Genomic DNA, 22,767 nt, shown 5'->3' with positions numbered 1-22,767 from the left:
GCCGATAACCTTGTGCTTGAGGATCCTCTCGAACGCCGTCGATCTATGGCTGGGCATCTCTCGTATCGGACTCGCTCGCTTCGCCTTGGTCCAGTCGACTGCGTTTGAGCCAACATCACCGCATCACGAAATAAATGACCATATTTGTACGTGGTTATAGCTACCGCATACACTATTTCTCTACGCCTCTCTCGTTGTGGGTGCTGGCGCTGCAAAAGCATCCGTACCGGTACGTGATCATGCCACGATTGCACTTGGCATTCCACGCGCTCTGGTGCTGCCAGCGCATCAGCGCCGAAAATAACTGAGAAGATTCGGCGTGTACCATAGCACACGTGGCATATGCCGCAAATAAAGTGTGGCATGTGCCACTCTCAATTTGCATTCCCATGCGCCCAGACGTCGACGACGCTGACCGGCCGCGCCAGCCGAAGGCCGGCGACGCGGTCGTGGCCTTGATCGCCGGCCTCGTCTGTGTGCTCGTCTGCGTCGCTAGCCTCTTTGGCAACGAAGCATATGCAACCCGAACCCACGACGGCCTCTCGGGCGCCCTCGCCGATGTCGTCGCGTACGACTCGACGCTGGACGCGGCAGCGCTGGACGGCCGCCTGGTGCACATCTCGGCGCGCCTCATGGGCGAAGGCAATGCGCGACCGATCGTCTCGGACCGAGAGTTTGGCATCGCGGTCGCCGGCGTCCACTTGCACCGGACCGTCGAGATGTACCAGTGGCGAGGTATCGTCCGTCATGCAGGAGGACACCATGCGAGGCTACGAGTAGAGACCCGGCACGACCACACGTACTCGGAAGACGGCGAAGAGAAGAAGGACGTGACGTACTCATACGACGAGGTGTGGAGCGAGACGCCGATCCACAGCGACAGCTTTGACGACCGCAGCTACAGCAACCCAACGCTGTGGCCATATGGCTCTCGCAAGGTGCGCTTCGCCTAACGTTAGTTTCACCGTCTATGGACGCATGGGGTAGACTACACACCCAGCGTTGCACGTCGAGGCGTACGCGCTCTCGCATGCGATCGTCGACTTGATCGCGACGCCGACCGAGCCGATCCGCCTGGACCAGCGCTCGCTTCTCCAGATGGAGTCGGTCTTTGACTTGGCGCTGCATATGCCGCAGGTACACACCGTGTCTAGCTGTACATCGATAACTCACACTGTTATCTACAGGCCGTGGACGAAATCCCAGCGCTTGTCGACATGTACATTGACGCCGAGTCGGCCTTTCTGTCGCGCCCGCGTAAGAACGAGCCGCGTCCGCACCGCAACGCGATCGGCGACGTCCGCGTCTCGTTCGCTGTGACGCCGGCCAAGCGCGTACTTGCCTCCATGACTTGTCGTCGTCGTATGCATCGATATTTGACGTAGGTGAGCATCCTGGCCATGCCGCTGCACGGCACGCTGGTGCCCTACACAAGTGCTGGCGGTGTGCCCATCGCGCTGGTCCACGACGGTCTCGTGCCGGCTGAGACAATGCTCTACCACGCCAAGTCGTCGCTCGTACCGCCTTTCTTTGTCGTCTGATGGTCGCATGAACATGGCTGTTGTTGTACTAGCGCTGGAAGACAATGGGGTGGCGCGGCCTAGGACTCGCGCTCTCGTGTCTCGGTTACTACGGCGTCCTCCAGCACTATCTCCACACGACGCTCTTTGTCCCGTCGGCGATGGGCCCGCTGCATCTCAGCGTCCGCCCGACCAACCGACTCGCACTTGCACTGGCCATGGGGTGACCTTCCATCTCATTTAAAGACGATGCAGGCTGAACTGGTCGTAGGTGGAGCACGACGTGGTGTACGATCGCGCTCGCGTGGCTCTGGCAAGGGTACGTCGCGTATCTGTACAAGGCGGGAAGACGACTATGTACTAGATTTTGGCTTCTCTCGCTTGGGCTACTGTGGCCTGTGGGCATTTTGCCCGTCGTGCTCCTCCTGTTGTCGGCGTCGCGCCACAAATTTGCCTCGGATTAGCTCACCTGTGGCACACGATGGTTTGCTGCTGGTTTACTGTGGTACCCCAAGCGCCTGTACAGCGTGCTTCTGCAGTTTAAAAAATAAGGAGCTCGAAGGGTCCCGGAACGTTGCTGCTGGTGACGACCACGTTCTTGAGGTTGACGTCGGCTGTCCAGCTACTTGCAATTGCTACGAGGACTCAACAACGCCGCGGCTACTCGTGCGTAATGCCTCCTTGACCGCGCCTAGTCCCAGCATCGAGCCCCGTCGCTTCTTCGCATCGTGTTGTGGGGCACCTCCGCCTGCCTCTTCGTCGGGGTATCCCACTTGTTGAGCCATGGCTGCGTCGACACCGCTGCTTTACAAATAGCGAGTACGGCTCGTATTGCGCTTGGGATCGTGGCGGCTGCAGAGATACCATTAGATGCAAAGGTGTCGATGGTAGAATGTACAGGTTACAGGAGGTTAAATAACTAGTCATGACTAGACGCTAAAGACAAAAGCTTCGGTGGTTGCCGTCGCGACGCCCATGATGTTGGTAAAGATGAACGTCTCTTCGTCGGACCAGTCGAGCGTCCAGGTCGGCGCCGTGAATTCGAGGGGCTGGAGCTTCTTGGGTCTCGGCAGCGCCATTTCATCGCGTAGCGGCTCTTGCTTGATACTACTGCCTTTGGAAGTGACGGGCGGCGACACGGCCGCAAGCTTGTTGAGCAGTGCTTTCTGGCGCTTGACGAACCGAATTTTGGTGTCCGACTTGCACTGGATCTGGTTATGGCGCTGGCGGTGCTCCTCGCAGAGCGTGTGGATGTCGCCGTTGTACTTGAGCGTGCGCTCGTTCGGGCACCGGCCGCTCTTGTACTTGCAGCGGCCGCGGTACACACTCGAGGTTAGCTCGTTGGTGGTCGTCGCTGTCATATTCGTTGGCGTCTTTTGCATGCGCTGCGAATTGAACTGTGACGGACGTCGCTTTTCACGTGTATTGTTGCCTCTTCTCAAGCCACCAGCTGGGGGCGAGTGGGCGTTGGACAGCGGTCGTGGTGATTAGTAGAAGTTTACATCGAAATCTGAAAACGAGCCTGTCGAGTCCCACTTCACGACACGAGCTATAGTAATACGAACCGCAGGCGTCTCTGTAGACAGCGATGGTACCTTGACAAGCATCGAAAATCCTTTACTCTAGCTACATCAAGCGGAAGGAGGCCTCGCGAGCAGTACCCAAAGCCACACCCGACATTGCACTTGCTGTTTGAAGCTCGTCACGTCTTGGGTGCCAGTCCGATCCTCGCCACCTCGCTCGACGCGCTATCCTATAAATGCCAGCAGTAATTGGGATGGTTTTATTTAGACTATATCTGTGCTAGTCGAAGGATAAGGACTCATATATTAACTTATACGTTCGAGTTACCCACGTATGTAGTCGCGTAGTAAACAGAGATCCGCCAAGCATTACGCACGTCACTTGTTGTGCCACACGAATCTACGTCCGTTCAGACAGGCCGTGATCACTCACGATCAAATGCTATTGAGGTTTTGGGTGTTGGGATGAGGGGTTCCGCGTCGGAGTCCTGCCTTGCCAGAGAGAGTGCGCTCCCGCACACTCACCGACAACTTGCCCCAACATATATATGTATATATTGTACAGTGTATGTGTCGTCGTTGAAAGCGACTTGAATCGAAAAACCTCCTTTTTCTGTCACGTACTCCCCACTAATGGTTATAGAAGAAGAGAGTGGGCCGATGATGCCTGAACCGAGCTTTGTTGCCCTCAAACTGTTGTGGTAAACGTCAGCGTTGTTTCGAGAGCGGACGGCGTCATCACGGCAGGTGGTGCGGTGGAGTGGGACCTTGTGGCTAAACATGCGCGCAATGGAGGCGCGGGCTGACGACAACCCGCGAACGGCCAAGTGGCGTAACGCAACGACACCACGTTCGATGCTTCGATGTGCACGGCGGCTCGTCGAACGCCGCGATTACTGTACCGGTCGCCTGTACTACCACGTCGAGGGTTAGTCATACCAAGGACATCTCAGGTCAAAAACCACTCTAAGTACTGTATCCCGCTTTACTCTCCGGTACTACCAGCACAAGCTCAGTGAACAAGCGGTGGCAACCGCTATTTTTTGGCAGCGCACGTCAAGGTTCAACAACGTCCGCCAGCTGGTGTCGCTGGGTGACGTTGCAGCGACCAGATAATTCGCACCTCTGGCCATGTGGCGCCAGCGGATTTGAAACTCCTCCCACTCGGCTGCCACGACGACGACGACGTGCTGGCCACCGTGCTCCGTCTCGCAACGCTCCGCGCTGGTCCCAAGTCGCTCAAGGTGCGCGCTCCCAGCGATGCGGCGGCCGTGATAACCTCGTGACGTGGCACGCATACAAGGCGGTGTGCGACACCCGGATCATGGTGTCCACGGCACTCAAGCGTCCACGTACACGGTGGACGAGCGTGGTAACGCATGATCCGCGATAACGCCTATAGTACCGGTATTCGACTTGTCCGAGATGGTGTCGCCGCTCGATCTCGGCGCTGCGCTGAGCAACGACGCGCGGCGGGCGGCGTGGACAACCGCGCTCGGACGCCGCATCGAGCATCTCCAACGGCGCAGCCCCCTCAGCTACTTGGACTATGGCGCCAACGTCTCACGGACGACGCGCCATGACGTTGCCAAGGACGCACCCAGGTACTACTCGTACTACGTACACGCCTGTCGCCTTAGCACCGCGTTAGGAGCGGCCTCGTGGACGGTCCGCGCGACGAAGCGGCGCTGCAGCGCGTTCTTCTGGCCTACGCCGTGCGCAATGCCACCGTTGGGTACTGTCAGGGCATGCACGTGCTTGGCGCTATGCTACTGCGGCATCTGCATGACGAAGGCACAGTGTTTTGGTGAGCTTTTGTCTTGACGATGGGATGCTTGACGCGACGTAGGGCGCTGGCCATTGTTGTGGAGGAGCTATTGCCCGACTACCACACGCCCGACATGGCGGGTCTCGCCGCTGACCACGCTGTTCTGACGACGCTTCTGCCCACATTGTTGGCGTCTCGGAGATGTTGACCTGAGGCTCATGCTAGACTCGTAGGGTGCCGGTGGTTGCTGCGCAGCTGGCGGCTGCGGGCCTTGAACCGCCGGCGTTTGCGACCAAGTGGTTTGTGACTGCCTTTGCGAATACACTCCCACTCCGCGTCGCTCAGCGTATCTGGGATGCGCTCTTGTTGCGCTTGGCGTCGTCATCGGCGGACGCTGGCTGCATCCTACTCGGCACCGCCGCAGCACTCCTATCGACAATGACACGGGTCGATCTTCCGGAGGATGACGACCCAATGTCATTGCTGCAGTGCATACAATCCATACCCGACCAGTACTTGGTGACAGTAGAGGACCAAGACGCCTTTTTGGCTCTCGCATTTGCCTTTGCCGAGCGCCTTTGCCCTTTCGAGGTGCTGGGACTTGACAAATTGATACAAAAAGTTGATACGAACGACTTGTAGGTGTCGCAAATGCGAAGCGCCTACGCGCGCGAGGAGGCCGTGCAGGCCGATGCCAAGCATCGACTAACTGCGAGTCCGTCGCCGGCATGGGCCATCGCTCTCTACGACGCCGCGCCAACAAAGTTGCGTCCGCGCGGTTTTTTGCGGTGGCGAAAATCGAAAAAGACGCCACTTTTACTCGACTATGACGTGGCGTTTTCTCCGGGTAGCACTGCGAATCAACGGGCACCTCCTCCACGACCCTAGGTGCTCTTGGTCTCGTGCTCGCACAAGACAAGGTCGACAGTGCGGTTCGCGTGTATGGGTATAACTCGACAACCGCCATCGGGAAGCAGTACGCATCGTACGGAATCGGGGATGCTGACGGAATGTTAAAGGTGCAGCATGATCCAGCCCGGCGACGCCATCATGGCAGTCAACGGCGTGGACTGCACGAACCGACCGCTGCTCCAGGTAATATAACTGCTGCCTCAAATGTGCTATATAACACGCGGGTTCACGCGCTCGGTAGGTGGTCCACGAGCTCGCAACGCGCACAGATCGATATCGTATCGTACAGTTCCAGCGCACGATACAGCGCGTCGTCGCCGCGCGGACGGCGACATCGCCCCTGTACTCGACCGAAGGGCTCGTGCATGCATCGCCCGTGGCGCCGAGAGCTTCGTTTGCCCAGTTCTTTGCGCGGCACCGAAGTCCTCATATGGCCTAACCCGCATTCGGCACGTCCACACAACTCGATTCACATGTAAAATCGCTAAAACGACAGCGTCAAGTTATGCAGCGTGGGGTCCGACTCGGTCGGGTCGATCGCGTCTCGAAAGGCCGCGTTTTCTACGCCCAGCAGCATCAACCTCCCATAGCCTTGTCGCCGCGTACCGGCTTTGAGGAGAGCGTCGAGGTCCAGCGTCTTTGGCAGTGGACGTGTCAAAGTCAGCAGCATCTCGTGCTATGTAAGAGTCGTCCAAGCACCGTAGGCAAACAAGCCGTCGTGCCGATACCTGCGCTTCCAAAAGTGTCAACATGCGGTCGTTTTGGCGTTGCAGGTGTTGCAGCTGCGCACGAACGCCGCCTGAGTCCGCGACAACATCTACACCCCATCAAATCTCGCCTTCAAACAGCTTGTTTGGCATACCGGGCAGCGTCTTGAGCATCTTGCCACGGTGCGACGCATCTTGACTTGGGTATTTGCGCTTCGAGAGAACACAAATCGCTGTTGTAAACACCGGCGCCAAGTCGTCCAAGTGGACAGTGCACTGCTCCACGTAGGGCTCAATCTTGAGCTTGAAGCGCTGCCCGTCCTTGCGCCGGCTCACCTGCAGTCGTTGATGGAACCGCCACCACTGTCAGAATGCCAACCTTTTCCAGCCGAAAGTGAATGGTGGCACTGCGCGTGTCGTCGCGAATCACGATCGCGTCGTACTCGTCGCCGACAAAGCGGAAAATGTCTTGGTCGCTCTCGTCCACAGGTTTGCCTACGGATGGCTGAGAACGATATGAAACCGTCAAATTCTCCAACCCGACTCGTAATAGAGGCTGACGCGGAGAGGGATCGGGGTGAACGACCGCGACGACGACCGCACGAGCTCCTTCTTGTTGTTGAACTCGAGCAGTGAAATCTCGGTCGTGAGGTAATTCGAGCGTCCGCCTACAAGAGTCTTGGCCATCGTCCGCTGCTGCCTCGTGTACCTTCGTCCTTATAAAACTCGGATGGAGGCTGCTTGGTCACAACCAATCGCCGCGACGTCCCGGCCATTTCCACACAAAATCCAAGAGTGAATTGGACGCCGCCGAGGCTAGCATGATAGAAGTCGACTGCACATCGTCCCGATACCCCAGTCGTACGCTGCGATGGGCAGTGACCTCGAGCTTGCCAATGTCCCGCGAGATACGCTAATGCACCAAGCCTGGAACGTACTAGTTGCATGGTGCTACTCACTGGCTACTGGCAGTGAGACCGAGCACGGGCTGCGAGATTTCGATCGGCACGCTTTCGCTGTCGACGTCCAACGAGTTGTATCCGCAAAGGCGAAGGTGACAGTGCGCGGCCTTCGTCCAGACCAAATAGCCGACAACAAGTGCTTGTTGCGCTGGCCAAGTCGTCGGGCGATGTGCTAGCAAGTTCGTAGCCGAGCGCAAAGGTCTATACCCTTGCATTTTGCATCTTGCATCTCTTATATACCCTTGCCGAGCGATAGCACGTCAAGGTGCCGGTACTAGTACAACACATCATGGAGCTGGTACTCGACCTCTGGTGGGTGTTGCCATTTCTGACGATTGCTAGCGAACGGTGGCAAGTTCATGTTGTGTAGACATGGCGCCGAACTTGCTCTGCGGGAAGAGCTCCACGGCGACGCAGGTATGACCGAGGAAGACCGCCGTCTTGACCTCCGTCTTAACCTCGGGGACCCTTCGTCACAGAATGAATGCATGCTTCATTGACTCTAACATTGGCGAAGACCGCTACGAGATGCTGCCCGTGACAGGAGCACGGTGTTCAATGTGTTGCTGCGTCAAAGCTCATCAAGCACGATGATCCACCGGTTGTCTGCTTCCTTCACGACACGAAGCTAGGTATTCTGTTTTGCCATGAGAATGGAACTGCAGCCGCTTCTTATGTTCGAGGACGTGGCATCGACCAAGCAGGAAAGGCGGACGCTCGACAGGCCCCCCTACGATTCGACTATACACATGCAACCAAGTCGGCGCAAATGCAAGCAAATATATTGTCTTCTCCTGTACCCTAGAGGCTGTTGGCGAGACCCGATGGCGCGTTCGAAACACGCGGGCGTTCGAACCCCTTCGACTGTCGATGTCTGGATGATGGCATTCCACCTTTTTGCGGTAGCACAGAGCACAGGTAGCACTGTACTAGTAGCACAGTACTCGACAGGTACTATTAGTTAGTACCACTGAAGTACATTCTGCGCTCGCAGACCAGGGTGCAGACTGCAACCTTCGAATCGTATTGCTTTGCTGTCACGACACATAGTAGCGGCGGGTGGTGCATTGAGATGTGAATGCACGGTTCTTGGTGCAGTACCGCTCGGTGATCGAGCAAGTGGTCAAATGTAGGACTGTGTCGGCCTGTCGGCTACAAACCAACGGCAGGTCGCAGTCGATCACACGCGACACATAGAAGGCGCTGCCGTGGCGCCGAGGAGTCGCACCGCTCCACCTCCCCACTTCTCCGGCGAATCGTCGGCCGAAGAGGCACGGACAGCGCAGGTGCGGTCGCTCGATGTGCAAAGTCAGGTTGAAGTTGTTTCGACCAATCAGCGCGCGTTCGTCATAATTCGCTGGATACTTGCGTCATCGCAGCGCACCACGTGGGGCCGATCGGCCGCCCGATCCTCGGCGGCGCCCATCACGATCCTTCGACGCCGCGTACACGGCGCGTCCTCGACGTCCTCGCAGAGAGCCTCGCACGTGTAAGGACTACTACTTCAATTATTAGGGCACTTTAATAGGGAATAACTAACTAATTGCGACGCGACGACGGCTACGACTCGAAAATGTGCTTGAGGATCTCGACTTCGTCGTCCGACCACGTCTCGGGCTCCGTCATGTCCATCTCTTCCAGCTCAAACTCGGGGCCGAGGTCGTCGGCCGAGAGCATCTCCATCCCGTCCATCTGAAGCCCGGGCTCGAGCTTGATCGTCACGACTTCGTCTTTGATATGGTCCATGCGCTCGCTCTTGATGCATTCCGCCGGCGTTTTGGTCGTGGTCTTGGTCGTCGTCGTCGTCTTGGGCTCCTTCTTGACGGGCTTGGCGCCGCGTCGCTTGGCGTCCGACTTTCGCTGGTTCTTGTTGTGCTTTAGCCGGTGCTCTTCGCAGAGCGTGTGGGCTTCGCCGCTAAACTTGAGCGTGCGCTCGTTCGGGCAGCGCCCGCTCTTGTACTTGCACCGGCCGCGGTACGCGTCCGACGACTTGAGCAAATTGGCCGAGACCGAGATCGTAAAGTTGCCAATGAGGCGTGCGCGCTTCGAGGTCGGCGACAACGTCGCGGCTTGCGGGCGCTTCAGGCTCGGCTTGCGGGTCACGGGCGAGTTCATTTGACGACGCAAATAAGAAAATGCAACTTATCGGGATGGCGATCCAGTCTCGGCCCATTCTCTGGATAGTCGCCTTCCAGCTGCGTGCGCGCATACCCTCCCGATGTGTCCAACAGAGAAGCTCGGGCGAAATTTTCACAGCGCCTTGGCAGCATCTGATTGGTTAAAATTCTGCGCAATCAATCCAAGCGGAATGTCGGTGGTTCGGGCGCGATTTGATTGGTCAAATTTAAATGACGCGAGGATGACGTGCGGCGGGCGATGTATACAAAGCTCAAGAGCACGGACCGACCAGTTGCGGCCGCATCTATGACGACAGTACACTTGGACTTTGTATGCTCCATGGCATACCCACATCGCTCGGACTGGCAACGCTCGCTCGCAATCGCAACAGATCCCCTTGTGATCAAGGAATGTCCCGGGAAATTCCCTGCGAAAAGGGACGTGCGATTGCAGCGGACCTGCGACATGTACAGAAAGTGCGGCATGCAAGCGCCTGCTTTTTTTCCTGAAGATGGACGATCTTGAGCGACGAGTGGCGTCGTCGCAGGTGGTTTTGGCGCGCGGTCCCAAGTCGCCGATGTGCTGCGTCGCTCACGCCGCTGCAGAAGCACTGACAAAGGGCGCGGCTGACCAAGAGAGCGGCGAAGAGAGCGACGAGGCCCGCACGCACGCCGAGTTGTTGCAGTCACGCTTGTCGCGCAAGGGTAGGAGCGCCGCGATCGCCGACGGCTCTGTCCACTGCGACGCACGCACCTTGGCGACGCCGCGACTCACGCAGCACTGCGGCGTGACTGCGCTGCGCGCCTGCCCATCGTGTTGGCTGGCTTCTCGCCGATTCTTTTTGTAATGTTGCCGGATGCGATCGAAGAGGATACGACGACGGATGCAGGCGCAGGATGCGACGTACTAACGTGCAAGGACCACTACCTCCAACGTCAAAGGCCATCTCAAAGTGCAATCTCAATGTGCAATGTCGTCGACCGTTGTTGGAAATGTGAAACGGTCCCGCACCTTAAGTTCTGAGTGGCATGCAGCACAAGATGGACCGACAGCGGCGCGTGTACACGGCGGCGGCTGTGCGCAACCTCTCGCCGACCGCCAGGCGCCACGAGAACATGCAGACGGCCTTTGGGTTTGGCTGCGACGTCGACCAACACATCAAATATGGCAAGGTATGCATACCATTGTCGTGCGTCGTGTGCTGAAACGACGCAGTGCCTCGATGGGCAGTGCATGCGGCGCTCGGGATGGGAAATCGAGAAGCTCGCGCTCGGTGTACGTATTCGTTGTCAAGTGTGGTGGTGTTGGCTCCTGTCCACCTATGGTTGATATGCCTAGTCGCAGCGGTTCACCGAAAAGGACTTGGCGCTGCACCACGCGTGCGCGACAAAGAATGAGTTTGCCGTCGCGCATCTCTTGAGCCTTGCGCCAAGTCTCACGTCGCGCAACGCGCAGGTCCGTTGACATTGGACGCTCTACCCACGCACACACGTGTGCGTAGGGCCAGACAGCACTTCACGTGGCCTGCGCCGTCGGCTCGAGCACAATGGTCGAGCGCCTCTTGGTCTACCACGCGTCATCCGACGCCGCGATGGACCTCAACGCCCAGGACGCGCAAGGTACACGGCCTTTGCTGGTATCCATCATCTCATAAAAGCGGCAGGCAACACGTGCTTGCACGCAGCCGCGGCCGCCAATGCGCTTGACATTGTCCAGCGGCTCGTGGCCGCTGGGTGCACGTGGAGTGTGACCAACCACGATGGCAAGGTCGCGGCCGACGTCGCCGGGCATGACCAGCGCATCTTCTTTTTCCTACGCCAGATCGCGGCCGCACACGATCTCAACGACAAGGTGCAATGGCTAAGAATCTCCATCGGATCTGAGAACCTGGGTTAGCTTGTGACGCTGCACGCGCGGGCCGCCTCGGTGCACGCGTCCCGCGACGTGGCAATGCGCGACATTGCGACGTGGGCACTGCGCACGCGGCAGCAGCGACTCGACGCTTCGCTGACCTAATTTTCATCTGAATAATATCTTGCGAGAATCTACGAACGATGACGTGGCAACACAGAAGCCGAGATAGATGATGACGGGTTATTTTAAATATCGTACGACTCGCGAGATGTCTGGGACGTGGTCTCCATGATGACGGTGCTGCCGTTCGTGTCGAGAAGCGACGGACTGAGGTCGTAGCTAAAGGAGCTCACGCGGAACGCGTTAGAGCCGCGGGCAAACGTATGGCCGAGCGACGGCTGCGAAAACATCGAGTCACCATACCGAACGCCGTCCGACTCGCGTGGCATGCTCTTATTCGGGTCGTGCAAAATGACAATCTCGCGCGGCGACGACGAGCTCGACGAGACGGCCGACGACGACGACGCCGACGATGTGCTCTGATGATGCAGCTTGATGAGCTTGGTCGTCCACTCGGTCTCGGACTCGCGCTCCGAGTTGGACACGATCGACGAGTCCTCCGAGACGCCCGAGCCCGCGAACGAGGCAGGTCGCCCGCGCATCGCAATCTTCCGGCTGTAGTTGGGCGGTAGCACGGCGGGGCTATCGTTGCTCGCGTAGTACATGTCGGCGGCCGGCGCCGACTCGGTCCCCATCGATGGCTGGTACTCGCTGAGCTGGATCGGATACGTGTCCATCGTATACGGCGCAGCCCGGCGGCCATAGTTGTACCCGTCTTCGTTCGAGTTGGTGTTGGTCGTCGTCGCTTTGAAGTACGTTTCGTGGGCCTGCTGCCGATGGGTACGCCGCCGGCGCTTGCACCACAGGAGGCTCATGCCCACGAGGAGGCCGAGGCCTAGGACACCGAGCACAATGGCGAGGATGAGTGTCGTGCTATCGGCGCCGGTGTTGGCGTCCGTGAGCGCTATAAAGAAGAGCAGTGAGGGCGCGGCTCATGCGCAAGGCAGCGTACGAGGCGAGGGCGTCGCCGTCGCGTTCGCGAGCTCGACGATCGCGCTTGGGGCCGGCGTCGTGGTGGCTATCGACCGGTCGCAGAGACGTGAGGCGGCTACTGAGTGACGACGCGGTACCTGCATCGTCGGCGAGACGTCTGGCGGCCATGACGGCGTCCGATTGCGCTATGCCAGCCGTCGTGCGCGACACGTTCGACCAGGTCGGAGGTCGCCACAGTGGCCGGCATGCATCTCATTGGTGGCTTTGGCTGCAGCGCACCCAATCAAACCGTCTGCAATTTCGATGCGCGACGCTGATTGGTGGAAATGTAGCTTCGAAACGGGCGCCGCCAACGCAGCTGGCCGAGATTCCTTGAAGCGCTGACGCGGGCATCCCACGCATCTTTGGGCGCAGAACTGGCTTGCGCCATGATTGCCCTCGTCGACATGGCGATGGTAGAGGACCTTGGCCTCGGTGACGATGACGTCGAGGCCGTGGTCGCGTGCATGGCTGCCGGGCCATGCCAGCCACCGTCGTCGGTGGTACTGAAGAGCTGGCGGTCGTGTACTGTTGGCCGTGCGGTAATACTACTACTGGTACTGGTACTGGTACTGCGTCTAGAGGCGGCGCAGGTGGCGCGCTGCACACTGTACCACTGCGTCCTCGCCAACGGCAACAGCAATGACGCGACCGACCATTGAGCTCTCCACTCCACGCCGGCGAGCCTTTCCGCTGCTTGGCTTGCGGGTGAGGCAGCTACAACACAATTCCACCTCTGGCGTGCTGGCACGTTGCGCCAGCTGCCAACGCTCGCTGCCCACCTCTCTCCGCTCTCGATGCCGACCCCAGCAATTCCTCGCGCGCCATGACGAGCTGTCCTTGCGCACGGCCGTTGGCTCGGTGCTGCTGCGACACACATGCGCCTACGCCAGCTCCGCGAGGACGTTTCATGTTGCATGGACGGGCTGTGTGGCCTCTCATTACACTGCGTGCACCCAGCTTATGCAACACGGATGCCAAACGAGCTGCAAAATAGTAAGTTCTTAGAGGCCGAGCGAGAGGTGGTCGTCGGCGCGTGACGTCGTCTCGTCGCGCTCTAACCTGTGGGCGTGCTGGTCGCCGTGACAGAGGTGGCACCAGTCGCAGAGTGCGTACTCGGCACACGTTGTGCAGCGCCAGTAGACGGCGTGCGTCAGGAGGAGTGCGCACTCGGCGCAAAAGACGTTGACTTGGGGCACACTGGCGTTGAGCATGTGGTGGAGGAGCATCATGGTCGAGTGCTTGGCGCGCCGGAGCGAGTCAAACTGGTACGACGCGCGGAGACTGAGCTGGTGAAACGAGAACCGCGACCCGATGAACGCCGGCATCATCATCGACCGCGGCGGTGACGACAACGACGGTATCACAAGCGGTGCGGTCGGTGGCGCCAAGTCGACGACGAGCAGATCGTCCTTGACGATCTTCATGGCACTGAGAAAGCTCGTGAACGTGTCGCGCATGCGGTGCAGCCCATCGTCGTCATAGAGCGGTGCGTCGGCGGCCCAGATCTTCTTGCGCTTCTTGGACTTTTGCTGCCGAATGACACGGTCGAGCTCGGACGGTACAATGTCGCCGTCAAAGAACGGCAGAGGCGCCGGCCAGAGGTACTCGTCCTTGTCCGTGAGCAGCGTATTGGTCGAGACGCGGCGGGTCGTAATGGCTGCACTCTTGTCGCTTGGCGTCGTTGGCGGCGGCGGCAATTCCGGGGCTTTCGCTGCTTTGGCTGCGTACTTGGACTGGAGCGGCGCCAGGTACCGCTCGTAGAGCGTCGTGTAGCCATCAATGATGTGTTCGTCTTGGGCTTTTTGCAGCACTCGCTTGTACCAGGCGCGGAGGTGGTCGACGCTCGGCGTTTTTTGGAAGGTCGGGTGGCACCAGAAGACGTACGACTGACTGCGCGTCGGCGGACAACTCCAAATGTGAATACGGTCGAGGCCATGGTGGCGCGCATAGTCAAAGTAGCCAAGGAGGACGCGGTGGTACACCAGCGTCCGGATCGACGGCGGCTGGAGATACCGCACGCTGTCAATGTAGGCGAGGTACGCGCTCCGGCGGTTCTCGACCAGCTCGCAGTCGTCGTTGTACTCTTGGACGTACATGGCAAAGAGGCAGACGTCGACGCCTTGCTGCTTCTGGAAGAGGAAGATCGACTTGGTCGCAAACGAGACGCGGACCGGGAGTTCGCGCGCTTCGGACGCCGCGTCCGGACACGCCGCACGGAGCGCGTCAGCGTTCATTTTGAACGCCTCGACGATCGACGGCGGCATGAAGAACTTGTGGTTCGCGAACGTCGATTCGCGTACGTAGAGTGCATCGGCGTCGCCGGTGGGAATCGCTGCCCGCAAGCGCTGCTCCAAAAAGATACTCAATGGCGACTCGGGCAGACTCCGGCAGTCGATCGACGGTGTCGTCGACGTTTGCTTGGCCGCGAGCTCGCACAGCGGACACGTAAACGCATTGCTGGACGACGTGGGCGGTGACGCGTACGCGTCTTCGACAGCGTTGAAGAGCGCGCACACTTGGTGCATCCAGCGATCGCAGCTGCCGCAGCGGACCCACGGCTCGACGTCGACTTCGCACTTTTTCTTGCTCAAGAGCGGCGCCATTTCAGCCGCGGTCGGCCACAGCGCGCGCGCCGCCCCGCGTAGGTAGTTGCTACTACCACCCTCGTCTTCATCGCGCTTGGTTTTCTCTTCCTTCATGCCGCGGTTTCGGCACTTCATGCACCACATGCGCGTGCCGTCCCGCGTGACGTAGTAGCTCATGCCCTTCCGAAAGACCGTGCCACAGTTGCCAAAGCACTGGTAGTGCGGCAGCGTCAGCTCGAGGCAGCCGTCGTCACAGAGCGCGCACGTGTGCCCGGCGCAGACGCTGCATGCGTGCGCCGCGGCCTTCTCGCCGTCCGCACCGGCTTTGACGAGCTCGGCGACCCAGAGATCGTCAAAACACTGGCGTAAGAGCTTGGCGTTCCCGTGGACCCAGTGGTCCTTGCCGTTGAAGAGCATCGCGTTCTCAAAGACGAGCCGGACGTCGGCCGCAAAGGCGTCGAGTGAGACGTACTTGCCCGCATCGAGCGTCTTCTTGATCGTGCCGAGGTCCATCGGCCGGGCAATGATGTCGTTGTACGTTGGCAGGTCGAGCGCAACGGGGTCGACCGGCGCGTTGAAGAGGCCTTTGGTGTTACGCGCGTGCTCCATGAGCCGAGTGAGCAGGGGCACGAGGCGCCGAAACCGCGTGAGCCGGCTGTCGCAGCGCAACGTCTCGACGTGGAGGGCAATCTGGTCGCGACTCAAGTTGGCCAGCGGCTGGACGCGCGTGAGCGGCGTTGGGAGCGGCGCGTACGTCCAGCCGTCGGGCAGACTCGGGTTGGACCCCGAGACGTGCGCGTGGGTACAGACGACGTCCGTTGCGTCTTCAACGACGGCAGTCGGTGGCGGTGTCGGTGCGACGGCAACGGCGACGACGGCTTTGGGCGTCGGTTCGGTGCGTGCGCGCTTCCGGGGCTTGAACTCCTTCATGTGGTGGCCTTGGATCGTATACCGCGGCTGCTTGCGCCTTGGCTTGCGCCGAATCGTCGACGGCTGAAAGGTCTGTCGCATCTTGTCGAGAAATATACACTCGGCCATGTTGGTGGGCATGCGCCACAAGCCAACGTTGCCGACGGTCGAGACCACGGGTGCAGATGCCGACGATGGTATTGAGACGGACGATGATGACGCTTGGAGCGTGCGCCACGTATGCACGAGGCGCTGACCATGGACTTTGTGGGCATTGTCGGCGTTCGCGAGCTGCTTCCATAGCTTGGCCCCGGCGCCGACGCGCATTGCGTCGCCGAGATAGCTCAGACACAGATCTACAATGCATGCATCATGAGATGGTGCGAGGAGCGACGTGGAGGATGACGTACCGACAATGTGCGTGATGGCCGAGGACGGCGTCGGCTGGTAGCCCCTTGAATGCAAGAGGAGAACGGCGGCATACGATGGCGGCAGCGCGGTGCGTCGTACTACGCTCGTCGATCGTCGGGAGGTACCCAAAGCGGTCTTCAGGTGCTGTTGTGTCTTGCGCCGCTTGACGACTTGAACCGGCGCGATCGCGAGATCGGACGTGTTTTTCACCCCGCTCGACGGCGTCTCGGCCTGCATCTCGACGTCGTCTGCGCCCGTCAAGTCGATGATCGTCTGGTCGCAGCGCGAGGGTCGGTGTCCCATGCTGTGGCTCGATCGCGCGGCCGGCGTGGCCACAGCGCGTGGCGTCTGGCGAACGGCGGTCGACGCGCTGGCGCTGCGCGGGCGCACCGGCGCCTTGCCGTTTCTTGTCTTTGTCGCTACCTGTGTGTGCTGGCGGTCCACGCGCGATGGCTGGCGCTCGGCCGCGTTGTCGCTGCTCGAGCTCTCGTCCGACTCGTCGACGAACGTGTGCATCGGAGGCTTCCGCGGCTTGTCGGCGACCTCGAGACACCACGTGTCCTGCTTCTTCTTGAGGTAGAGCGCAATCCTGACGTCCACGCGCGGCCAGCGCGTCTTCAACGAGATGAGCTGCGGCCGGCAATATCGAATTCCTTCGATAAATCAGCGCCTTTTGAAAGTTTTATCTTGCGCTTTGTATCCCGCACCGTCGCCAGCGAATCCAAGCCGCCAGGCCCAGTCCGCCGTATCCGGATGTCCCGGTTGACAGCGTCCGAGGGTGTTCGCCGAGGGCTAGCCCCGAAGCAGACCATTGCATCATGCTACATTGCTCTCTAGAGGGTCGTCGACCGGCCATGGGCGTTGGCTGCGCGCCGACAGGCGGCCACGACGCGGTCGCTTGGGGATTTAAATACGCACCCCAAGCTTGCTCTTTGTAGCAAACAATAAAACAACAAAAAACAACGCTGCATATCCGGATACGCAAAGCATATCTTGGCAGCGTCGACGATCCAACGTGGCATCGCGCGGTGCTCGTGCCCGCCCTGCGCTGGCGCTGGCCTCGTCCGCGCTGCTCGATGACGTGCGTGTGTGCATGCGCTGATATGTATCCGCGGCCATGCCGCCTGCGACGTCGTCAAGCCACGGTACGCGACCATGCAGGAAGGATTCCATGCTGGAAGGATACGCTTGCAAGGTCGAAAGGTCGTGGATCGTGACGACTCAGAATGCTAGACTAGAGGCTGCCAACGATAGCAGCATGCCAGCGAGCAGCAGCGACGACGGCGCGGCGACGACCGCACCTACACACCCGGCTGTAGTTGTTGCAGCACGGATCATCACGGCGACGTACCTGAAAGCTGCGACGCCGACCAGACTTCGAGTTCGCGGATGCCGTAGATCGGGCCTTGGTCGGCGAGCCGGCGGGTGCAGCCATGCACGTTGTTGGGGTCGCAGCTGGCCGGCGAGACCATGTCGACGCGCAGATAGTAGAAGCGCGCGGACGAGTTGCTCGCGGGCCGGACGACGTCGACACGGTCCCAGACCGTCGACGCGTTGTCCACCTCGTTGTAGAGGAGGAACGTGCGGTTGTAGCCCGAATACGACGTGCTGATTGTGTACGCTTTGGCGGCCAAGTAGCCGTGCCAGCGAATGATGACTTTGCTAATGACGGGCGACTCGGCCGTGAAATTGACCTGGAAGAACACCGACTCGTTCATTCGGCCGCTCGACCACCAGCTCGTTTGCACGACGAGGCCATCGATGCCATTATCTACGCAGTGCATGAGGAATAAGCACGTCGTGTAGAGTGTAGTACTGGGAATGTACTTGGTGTCGAGGACCGGGTTAAGGTCGAATTGGAAGTAGCTGCTCGCATACGCGTTCTGACCCGTCGCCGCGTTGAACTCGAGGTTAGGCAGACTCACGACCGCATTCGCTTGGTCGAGCTCCTGCGCCAATACGAGCCACAGCAGTCCGAGGCATCGCAGTCGGCTTGTACTGCGCATAGCCTATTTTTACATGCGCTAAATGCATCGTATGCGCTCAGTTTCAAACGCACTCGCGTGCCTGGAGGGCAGTGCGAAAGGGAAATGATAGTATAAAAGGTGGTGGTACACGGGGTTTGAAGTGGTGTGGCGATGCCGGCAGCTCTTGGGCGCTAGTAAAGCTAAGATTCGCACCGGCAACCGCTCGGCTGCCACGCGAGCCCACATAACATAACAGGAGTTTACTCAATCTGGATTTATTCGAGCTCATCAGACGCAACCCACAAGAGCTCCCACAAGTGGTTGTACCTGGTTGGTCAAGGAATCTGCGAGTATCTCTGGACAAGACCGCTCTCCATGTGCATCATTCTCGAAATATGTTGACGCGAATCAAGAGCCAAAGTTGTAAAAGCAGCGGCAACGACAGGAACGCCGGGGAAGCCCATGCCCCGAAAAGGTCGAGTGCCGTTGTGCGTTCATTTCTCTTACGACGCTCGTCACAGACACCAACTTTACGTAACCAAAGCCCTGGTCTCTACGAACTGACCGGGCTGATGGGCTGGCAAAGGGCAAACTGCAAGCGTCAACGATCGCTCGTCGTGGAGCTTGCCACGTAATCATCATTCTGGCGTTCTCCGCCGTTCGTCGGTGGTCAGCACCCGATCACCACAAGTTGCCTTTCGAAGCTGTTGCACACGCCCCGCCGCGAGCGTAATGCTTGCTTCTTGCTTTTTCAAGAAGCGCTTGAAATCTACCTTGCAATTGGTATTGCATAGAAAGCCATTTAAAGCAAGCTCGGGGTTTCTTAACGTAGCGAGCGCTTGTTTTTGCATCCCGTATGTATTTTATTACCTTGTGGTTTGTATGCAATTCAATCCTGTGGGAATAGAGTAATGCTGTGACAGCCGACGAGCGCGCGCTGATTGGCCCAAAACCACGGTGGCGATATCCTGCCACGGGATTGGCTACGATCGCGTCATTGTATTTTAATACATTGTACTACATGTTTGTATGCTTCTTTTGTCGTCGAATTAAAAGCGATGCCAGCTGGGGTATCATGCGCTGGCGCTGTGGCTCTAATCGATGCGCTGATTAGGGCCAGGCCGCCGGGTATAATCACTCGTGATGGACGGACGTTAGCAGCTCGCAAGCAATAAGAACTTATTTTTCAAATCCCCATGTCCAAGACAGTCGAGGTTGACGGCAAGCCGACAACGGACTTTGTCGAGGTCGCCACACCCAAGGCGACTGCCGCCGCTGCGGACGCCTCGCCTGCGCCCGCCAAGGAGGCCAAGATGGTCTCGCTTACCAAGCTCTTTACGTTCGCCGACTCGACGGACAAGTTGCTCATGGCCGTCGGCACGGTCGCCGCCATGTTCACGGGCGTCTCGCAGCCGATCCAGATCATCTTCTTTGGCGACATCCTCAACGCGTTCAACCCGTCGCAGGTGTCGTCGTTGAGCGCCGACGACCTCCGGACCAGCATCAACAAGGTCGTGGTCCAGTTCGTCTGGCTCGGCGCGCTCGTGCTTCTCTGCGGCTTTGCACAAATCGCTTGCTGGTCGATCGCGGCGTCGCGCCAGGCCAAGCGCCTCCGCCACGCCTATGCGTCGGCCATTCTGCGCCAGGAGGTCGGCTGGTTTGACGTCAACGAACCCATGCAGCTCGCAACCCGCGTCGCCGACACGACGCTCATCATCCAAGAAGGCATGGGCCGCAAGGTTGGCGACGGCATCAATTTTACGACCATGGCGCTCTCGGGCTTTATCATTGCCTTCTGCTACGGCTGGGAACTCGCCCTTGTCCTCTTTGCGTTCACGCCGCTCATCGCTGCGAGCGGCTACTTCATGATCAAGGCGATCGCGTCGGCGACCCAAGGCGGCATCGAGTCGTACGCCGAAGCCGGTGGTGTCGCCGAAGAGTCGCTCAGCAACATCCGCACCGTGCACATGTTCAACGCCATGAGCCGCATGGCCGACAAGTACAAGGCCGCCCTGCGCAAGACCGAGGTCGCCGGCGTCAAGAAGGGCCTTGCGGTCGGCCTTGGCACTGGTGGTATGTTCTTTGTCGTCTTCTGCACGTACGCTGTCGGCATGTACTACGGCGCGGTCAAGATCACGAACGACCAGATCAACGACAAGTGTGTTGGCAGCGGCTGCTACGACGGTGGTCGCGTCATCACCGTCTTCTTCTCGATTGTCATGAGCTCCATGGCGCTCGGCCAGGCCGGCCCGAGCGCGCAGGCCATGTTCTCTGCCCGGTCCGCGGCCTACGATGTGTTTGAGCTCATCGAGCGCGAGTCCAAGATCGACGCGAGCTCGGACGATGCCGGCACGGTCCTGCCGACGGTCCAGGGCGAGATCGCGCTCTCCAACATTTCGTTTGCGTACCCGTCGCGGCCCAACGTCCAAGTGTGCGCGGGCTACTCGTTGCACATTCCGGCAGGCCAAAAGATTGCGCTCGTCGGTGCCAGCGGCAGCGGCAAGAGCACGATCGTGTCGCTCCTCGAACGCTTCTACGACCCGCTCTCGGGCACTGTGACGCTCGACGGCCACGACATCAAGGACCTCAACCTCAAGTGGCTTCGGTCGCAGATCGGTCTCGTGGGCCAGGAGCCGTGCCTCTTTCAAGACTCGATCGCCAACAACATTCGCCACGGCAAGCCGGGTGCGACGCTCGATGAGGTGTTTGCGGCTGCCAAGCAAGCCAACGCGTACGACTTTATCATGGGGTTTCCCGATGGGTTTGACACGGAAGTCGGCGACCGCGGTGCGCAGCTCTCGGGCGGTCAGGTATGTCGTCCTTTCTCACTTTGCACTTTCTACGAGGATCTGAAACCGTGGATGTTTGTAGAAACAACGTATTGCGATTGCCCGCGCGATCATCAAGAACCCGAGCATTCTGATTCTGGACGAAGCGACGTCGGCGCTCGACACGGAGAGCGAGCACATTGTGCAGGCGTCGCTCGATCATCTGGTGGCGTCGGGCAACCGGACGACGATCATCATTGCGCACCGTCTCTCGACGATCCGCAATGCCGACCGCATTGCGGTGCTTGAAGCTGGCAACGTTGTCGAAGAAGGCACGCACGACGCGCTTCTGCAGCTGCCGCATGGTCTCTACAAGACGCTTGTTGATGCGCAGATGAAGAAGGTCGACATGGACGAAGACCTCGACGACGAGCTCTCGCCGGCGCCGGTGACGGCCGGTCGCAACCGCCTCCACTCGCGCTCGCGCCAGTTTTCGCGTGTGAGCCACCAAGAGTCGGCCAAGCACGACGATGCCGAGAGCGACGCCGAGACGGACGTGGAGGCCGCCAAGGACGTGCCTGTCTCGCGCATCTGGAGCTTGAGCAAGCCGGAGATGCTCAACTTTATCTTTGGTGGCATTGGCGCGGTCCTCAACGGCGCCGTCTTCCCTATCTGGGGCGTGCTCTTGACCAAGTGCACGGTCCTCTTCTTCAAGCTCGACAGCACCTCTGACGCGATGCGGCACGAAGCGTCGCTCTGGGCCGCGGGGTTTGCGGGTCTCGGCGTCGTCTTTTGCGCGGCGCTCACGCTCCAGAACCACCAGTTTTCGATCGCTTGCGAGCGCTTTACGTCGCGCATTCGTGGCTTGTGCTTTGAGGCGATGCTGCGCCAGGACATTGGCTGGTTTGACGACGAGAAGCACTCGTCTGGCTCGCTGACGACGCGCCTCGCGACCGACTCGGCTGCCATCCGCACCATGACGGCCGAGACGGTCAACGTCGTCCTCGTCAACGTCTCGACGTTGGCCGTTGCCTTTGGCATTGCGTTTTCGCAGAGCTGGCAAATGACGCTCGCGCTCCTCGGGGTGTTCCCTATCATTGGCTTTGGCGCGTTCATCCAGATGCAGTCGATGGGCGGCAACACGGGCAAGAACGTCAACGACGGCGACATCCGCGCCGGCGCGCTCCTCTCGGAGGCGATCAACTCGATCCGAACGGTCGCGTCCTTCTGCCTCGAGAAGACGACCAACGAAGCGTACCTGACCTTTCTGCAGCTCTCGCCGACCACGGACCACAAGGTGGGCATCTTGGCGGGTGTCGGCTTTGGCGTCTCGCAGAGCTGCATGTTCTTTGCGATGGCGTTCCTCTTTTGGTTTGGCGGCTGGCTCATCATCCGCGGCGACGTCGACTTTGAACGCATGTTCCTCGTGCTCAACCCGATCTTGCTCTCGTCGTTTGGTGTCGGCATGGCGGCCCAGGGCTTTGGCGACATGGCCAAGGCCAAGAAGGCGGTCGGCAGCATCTTTGGCATCATCGACCGCGTCCCGTCCATCGACTGCTCGGCGTCGAACGGTCTTGTGCTTGACGAGGTCAAGGGCGAGCTCGAATTGCGCCACGTCGCCTTTGCGTATCCCTCGCGCCCCGACTCGCAGATCTACAAGGACTACAG

General features: G+C 59.5%; 10 protein-coding genes across 10 annotated transcripts in view; 4 read left to right on the top strand and 6 right to left on the bottom strand.

Moving 5' to 3' along the window:
• The first annotated feature begins 380 nt into the window (after nucleotides 1-380).
• SDRG_00434 (hypothetical protein) lies at nucleotides 381-2,076 on the top strand. Its single transcript, XM_008605908.1, has 8 exons — nucleotides 381-735; nucleotides 781-938; nucleotides 988-1,137; nucleotides 1,188-1,334; nucleotides 1,386-1,517; nucleotides 1,574-1,743; nucleotides 1,792-1,839; nucleotides 1,885-2,076. The coding sequence occupies exons 1-8, from the start codon at nucleotides 390-392 to the stop codon at nucleotides 1,982-1,984; spliced, it is 1,251 nt and encodes a 416-aa protein (XP_008604130.1). The 5' UTR covers nucleotides 381-389; the 3' UTR covers nucleotides 1,985-2,076.
• Nucleotides 2,077-2,399: 323 nt separating this feature from the next.
• SDRG_00433 (hypothetical protein) lies at nucleotides 2,400-2,913 on the bottom strand. The gene has a single exon (XM_008605907.1). It carries the CDS (start codon nucleotides 2,900-2,902, stop codon nucleotides 2,450-2,452), a length of 453 nt encoding a protein of 150 aa, XP_008604129.1. The 5' UTR covers nucleotides 2,903-2,913; the 3' UTR covers nucleotides 2,400-2,449.
• A 1,555-nt stretch (nucleotides 2,914-4,468) lies between these two features.
• Nucleotides 4,469-6,162, top strand: SDRG_00432 (hypothetical protein; the record flags this gene model as incomplete). Its single annotated transcript, XM_008605906.1, has 8 exons — nucleotides 4,469-4,647; nucleotides 4,695-4,850; nucleotides 4,893-4,997; nucleotides 5,045-5,402; nucleotides 5,454-5,658; nucleotides 5,700-5,787; nucleotides 5,831-5,906; nucleotides 5,965-6,162. The coding sequence occupies 8 exons, from the start codon at nucleotides 4,469-4,471 to the stop codon at nucleotides 6,160-6,162; spliced, it is 1,365 nt and encodes a 454-aa protein (XP_008604128.1).
• A 45-nt stretch (nucleotides 6,163-6,207) lies between these two features.
• SDRG_00431 (hypothetical protein) lies at nucleotides 6,208-7,206 on the bottom strand (the record flags this gene model as incomplete). The annotated part of the gene is made up of 7 exons (XM_008605905.1): nucleotides 6,208-6,284; nucleotides 6,330-6,399; nucleotides 6,452-6,540; nucleotides 6,586-6,766; nucleotides 6,810-6,925; nucleotides 6,970-7,098; nucleotides 7,140-7,206. The coding sequence occupies 7 exons, from the start codon at nucleotides 7,204-7,206 to the stop codon at nucleotides 6,208-6,210; spliced, it is 729 nt and encodes a 242-aa protein (XP_008604127.1).
• A 1,670-nt stretch (nucleotides 7,207-8,876) lies between these two features.
• On the bottom strand, nucleotides 8,877-9,565 carry SDRG_00430 (hypothetical protein). The gene has a single exon (XM_008605904.1). The coding sequence runs from the start codon at nucleotides 9,505-9,507 to the stop codon at nucleotides 8,953-8,955; it is 555 nt and encodes a 184-aa protein (XP_008604126.1). The 5' UTR covers nucleotides 9,508-9,565; the 3' UTR covers nucleotides 8,877-8,952.
• A 973-nt stretch (nucleotides 9,566-10,538) lies between these two features.
• On the top strand, nucleotides 10,539-11,526 carry SDRG_00429 (hypothetical protein; the record flags this gene model as incomplete). The annotated part of the gene is made up of 6 exons (XM_008605903.1): nucleotides 10,539-10,682; nucleotides 10,726-10,785; nucleotides 10,849-10,965; nucleotides 11,012-11,129; nucleotides 11,174-11,361; nucleotides 11,407-11,526. The coding sequence occupies 6 exons, from the start codon at nucleotides 10,539-10,541 to the stop codon at nucleotides 11,524-11,526; spliced, it is 747 nt and encodes a 248-aa protein (XP_008604125.1).
• A 43-nt stretch (nucleotides 11,527-11,569) lies between these two features.
• Nucleotides 11,570-12,771, bottom strand: SDRG_00428 (hypothetical protein). The gene is made up of 3 exons (XM_008605902.1): nucleotides 12,555-12,771; nucleotides 12,437-12,502; nucleotides 11,570-12,388 (listed from the first exon to the last, which is right to left on the bottom strand). Exons 1-3 carry the CDS (start codon nucleotides 12,583-12,585, stop codon nucleotides 11,610-11,612), a joined length of 876 nt encoding a protein of 291 aa, XP_008604124.1. The 5' UTR covers nucleotides 12,586-12,771; the 3' UTR covers nucleotides 11,570-11,609.
• Nucleotides 12,772-13,350: 579 nt separating this feature from the next.
• On the bottom strand, nucleotides 13,351-17,141 carry SDRG_00427 (hypothetical protein). The gene is made up of 2 exons (XM_008605901.1): nucleotides 16,364-17,141; nucleotides 13,351-16,309 (listed from the first exon to the last, which is right to left on the bottom strand). The coding sequence occupies exons 1-2, from the start codon at nucleotides 16,878-16,880 to the stop codon at nucleotides 13,461-13,463; spliced, it is 3,366 nt and encodes a 1,121-aa protein (XP_008604123.1). The 5' UTR covers nucleotides 16,881-17,141; the 3' UTR covers nucleotides 13,351-13,460.
• Nucleotides 17,142-17,527: 386 nt separating this feature from the next.
• Nucleotides 17,528-18,387, bottom strand: SDRG_00426 (hypothetical protein). Its single transcript, XM_008605900.1, has 3 exons — nucleotides 18,181-18,387; nucleotides 17,716-18,135; nucleotides 17,528-17,665 (listed from the first exon to the last, which is right to left on the bottom strand). The coding sequence occupies exons 1-3, from the start codon at nucleotides 18,368-18,370 to the stop codon at nucleotides 17,586-17,588; spliced, it is 690 nt and encodes a 229-aa protein (XP_008604122.1). The 5' UTR covers nucleotides 18,371-18,387; the 3' UTR covers nucleotides 17,528-17,585.
• A 1,140-nt stretch (nucleotides 18,388-19,527) lies between these two features.
• SDRG_00425 (hypothetical protein) overlaps nucleotides 19,528-22,767 on the top strand; it is a gene marked incomplete at its 5' end in the record, with an annotated part of 4,182 nt that continues 942 nt past the window's right edge. Inside the window, 2 exons of the mRNA XM_008605899.1 lie at nucleotides 19,528-21,141; nucleotides 21,203-22,714. Of these exons, the coding sequence (XP_008604121.1) occupies nucleotides 19,528-21,141; nucleotides 21,203-22,714 (3,126 nt within the window). The remainder of the gene's footprint in view (nucleotides 21,142-21,202; nucleotides 22,715-22,767) is intronic.

The sequence above is a fragment of the Saprolegnia diclina genome (genome assembly GCF_000281045.1).
Source record: "Saprolegnia diclina VS20 unplaced genomic scaffold supercont1.1, whole genome shotgun sequence".
Lineage (NCBI taxonomy): Eukaryota > Oomycota > Saprolegniomycetes > Saprolegniales > Saprolegniaceae > Saprolegnia > Saprolegnia diclina.
The sequence above is the reverse complement of the archived record's forward strand: the minus strand, read 5'-3'. Positions and strand labels throughout refer to the sequence as shown.

Bases quoted from the DNA above. Each gene is read 5' to 3' on its own strand.
- SDRG_00434 (XM_008605908.1), top strand. From the start codon at position 390: ATGCGCCCAGACGTCGACGACGCTGACCGGCCGCGCCAGCCGAAGGCC. The intron at 736-780 runs GTATCGTCCGTC...GGCTACGAGTAG, and splicing joins CGAGATGTACCAGTGGCGAG to AGACCCGGCACGACCACACG. The intron at 1,518-1,573 runs GTACCGCCTTTC...TTGTTGTACTAG, and splicing joins ACCACGCCAAGTCGTCGCTC to CGCTGGAAGACAATGGGGTG.
- SDRG_00433 (XM_008605907.1), bottom strand. From the start codon at position 2,902: ATGCAAAAGACGCCAACGAATATGACAGCGACGACCACCAACGAGCTA.
- SDRG_00430 (XM_008605904.1), bottom strand. From the start codon at position 9,507: ATGAACTCGCCCGTGACCCGCAAGCCGAGCCTGAAGCGCCCGCAAGCC.
- SDRG_00428 (XM_008605902.1), bottom strand. From the start codon at position 12,585: ATGGCCGCCAGACGTCTCGCCGACGATGCAG. The intron at 12,503-12,554 runs GTACCGCGTCGT...ACCGGTCGATAG, and splicing joins ACGTCTCGCCGACGATGCAG to CCACCACGACGCCGGCCCCA. The intron at 12,389-12,436 runs GTACGCTGCCTT...TCTTCTTTATAG, and splicing joins GACGGCGACGCCCTCGCCTC to CGCTCACGGACGCCAACACC.
- SDRG_00427 (XM_008605901.1), bottom strand. From the start codon at position 16,880: ATGCACACGTTCGTCGACGAGTCGGACGAGAGCTCGAGCAGCGACAAC. The intron at 16,310-16,363 runs GTACGTCATCCT...CATGCATTGTAG, and splicing joins GGCCATCACGCACATTGTCG to ATCTGTGTCTGAGCTATCTC.
- SDRG_00426 (XM_008605900.1), bottom strand. From the start codon at position 18,370: ATGCGCAGTACAAGCCGACTGCGATGCCTCGGACTGCTGTGGCTCGTA. The intron at 18,136-18,180 runs GTACTACACTCT...TGCACTGCGTAG, and splicing joins CGACACCAAGTACATTCCCA to ATAATGGCATCGATGGCCTC. The intron at 17,666-17,715 runs GTACGTCGCCGT...CCGGGTGTGTAG, and splicing joins GTCGGCGTCGCAGCTTTCAG to GTGCGGTCGTCGCCGCGCCG.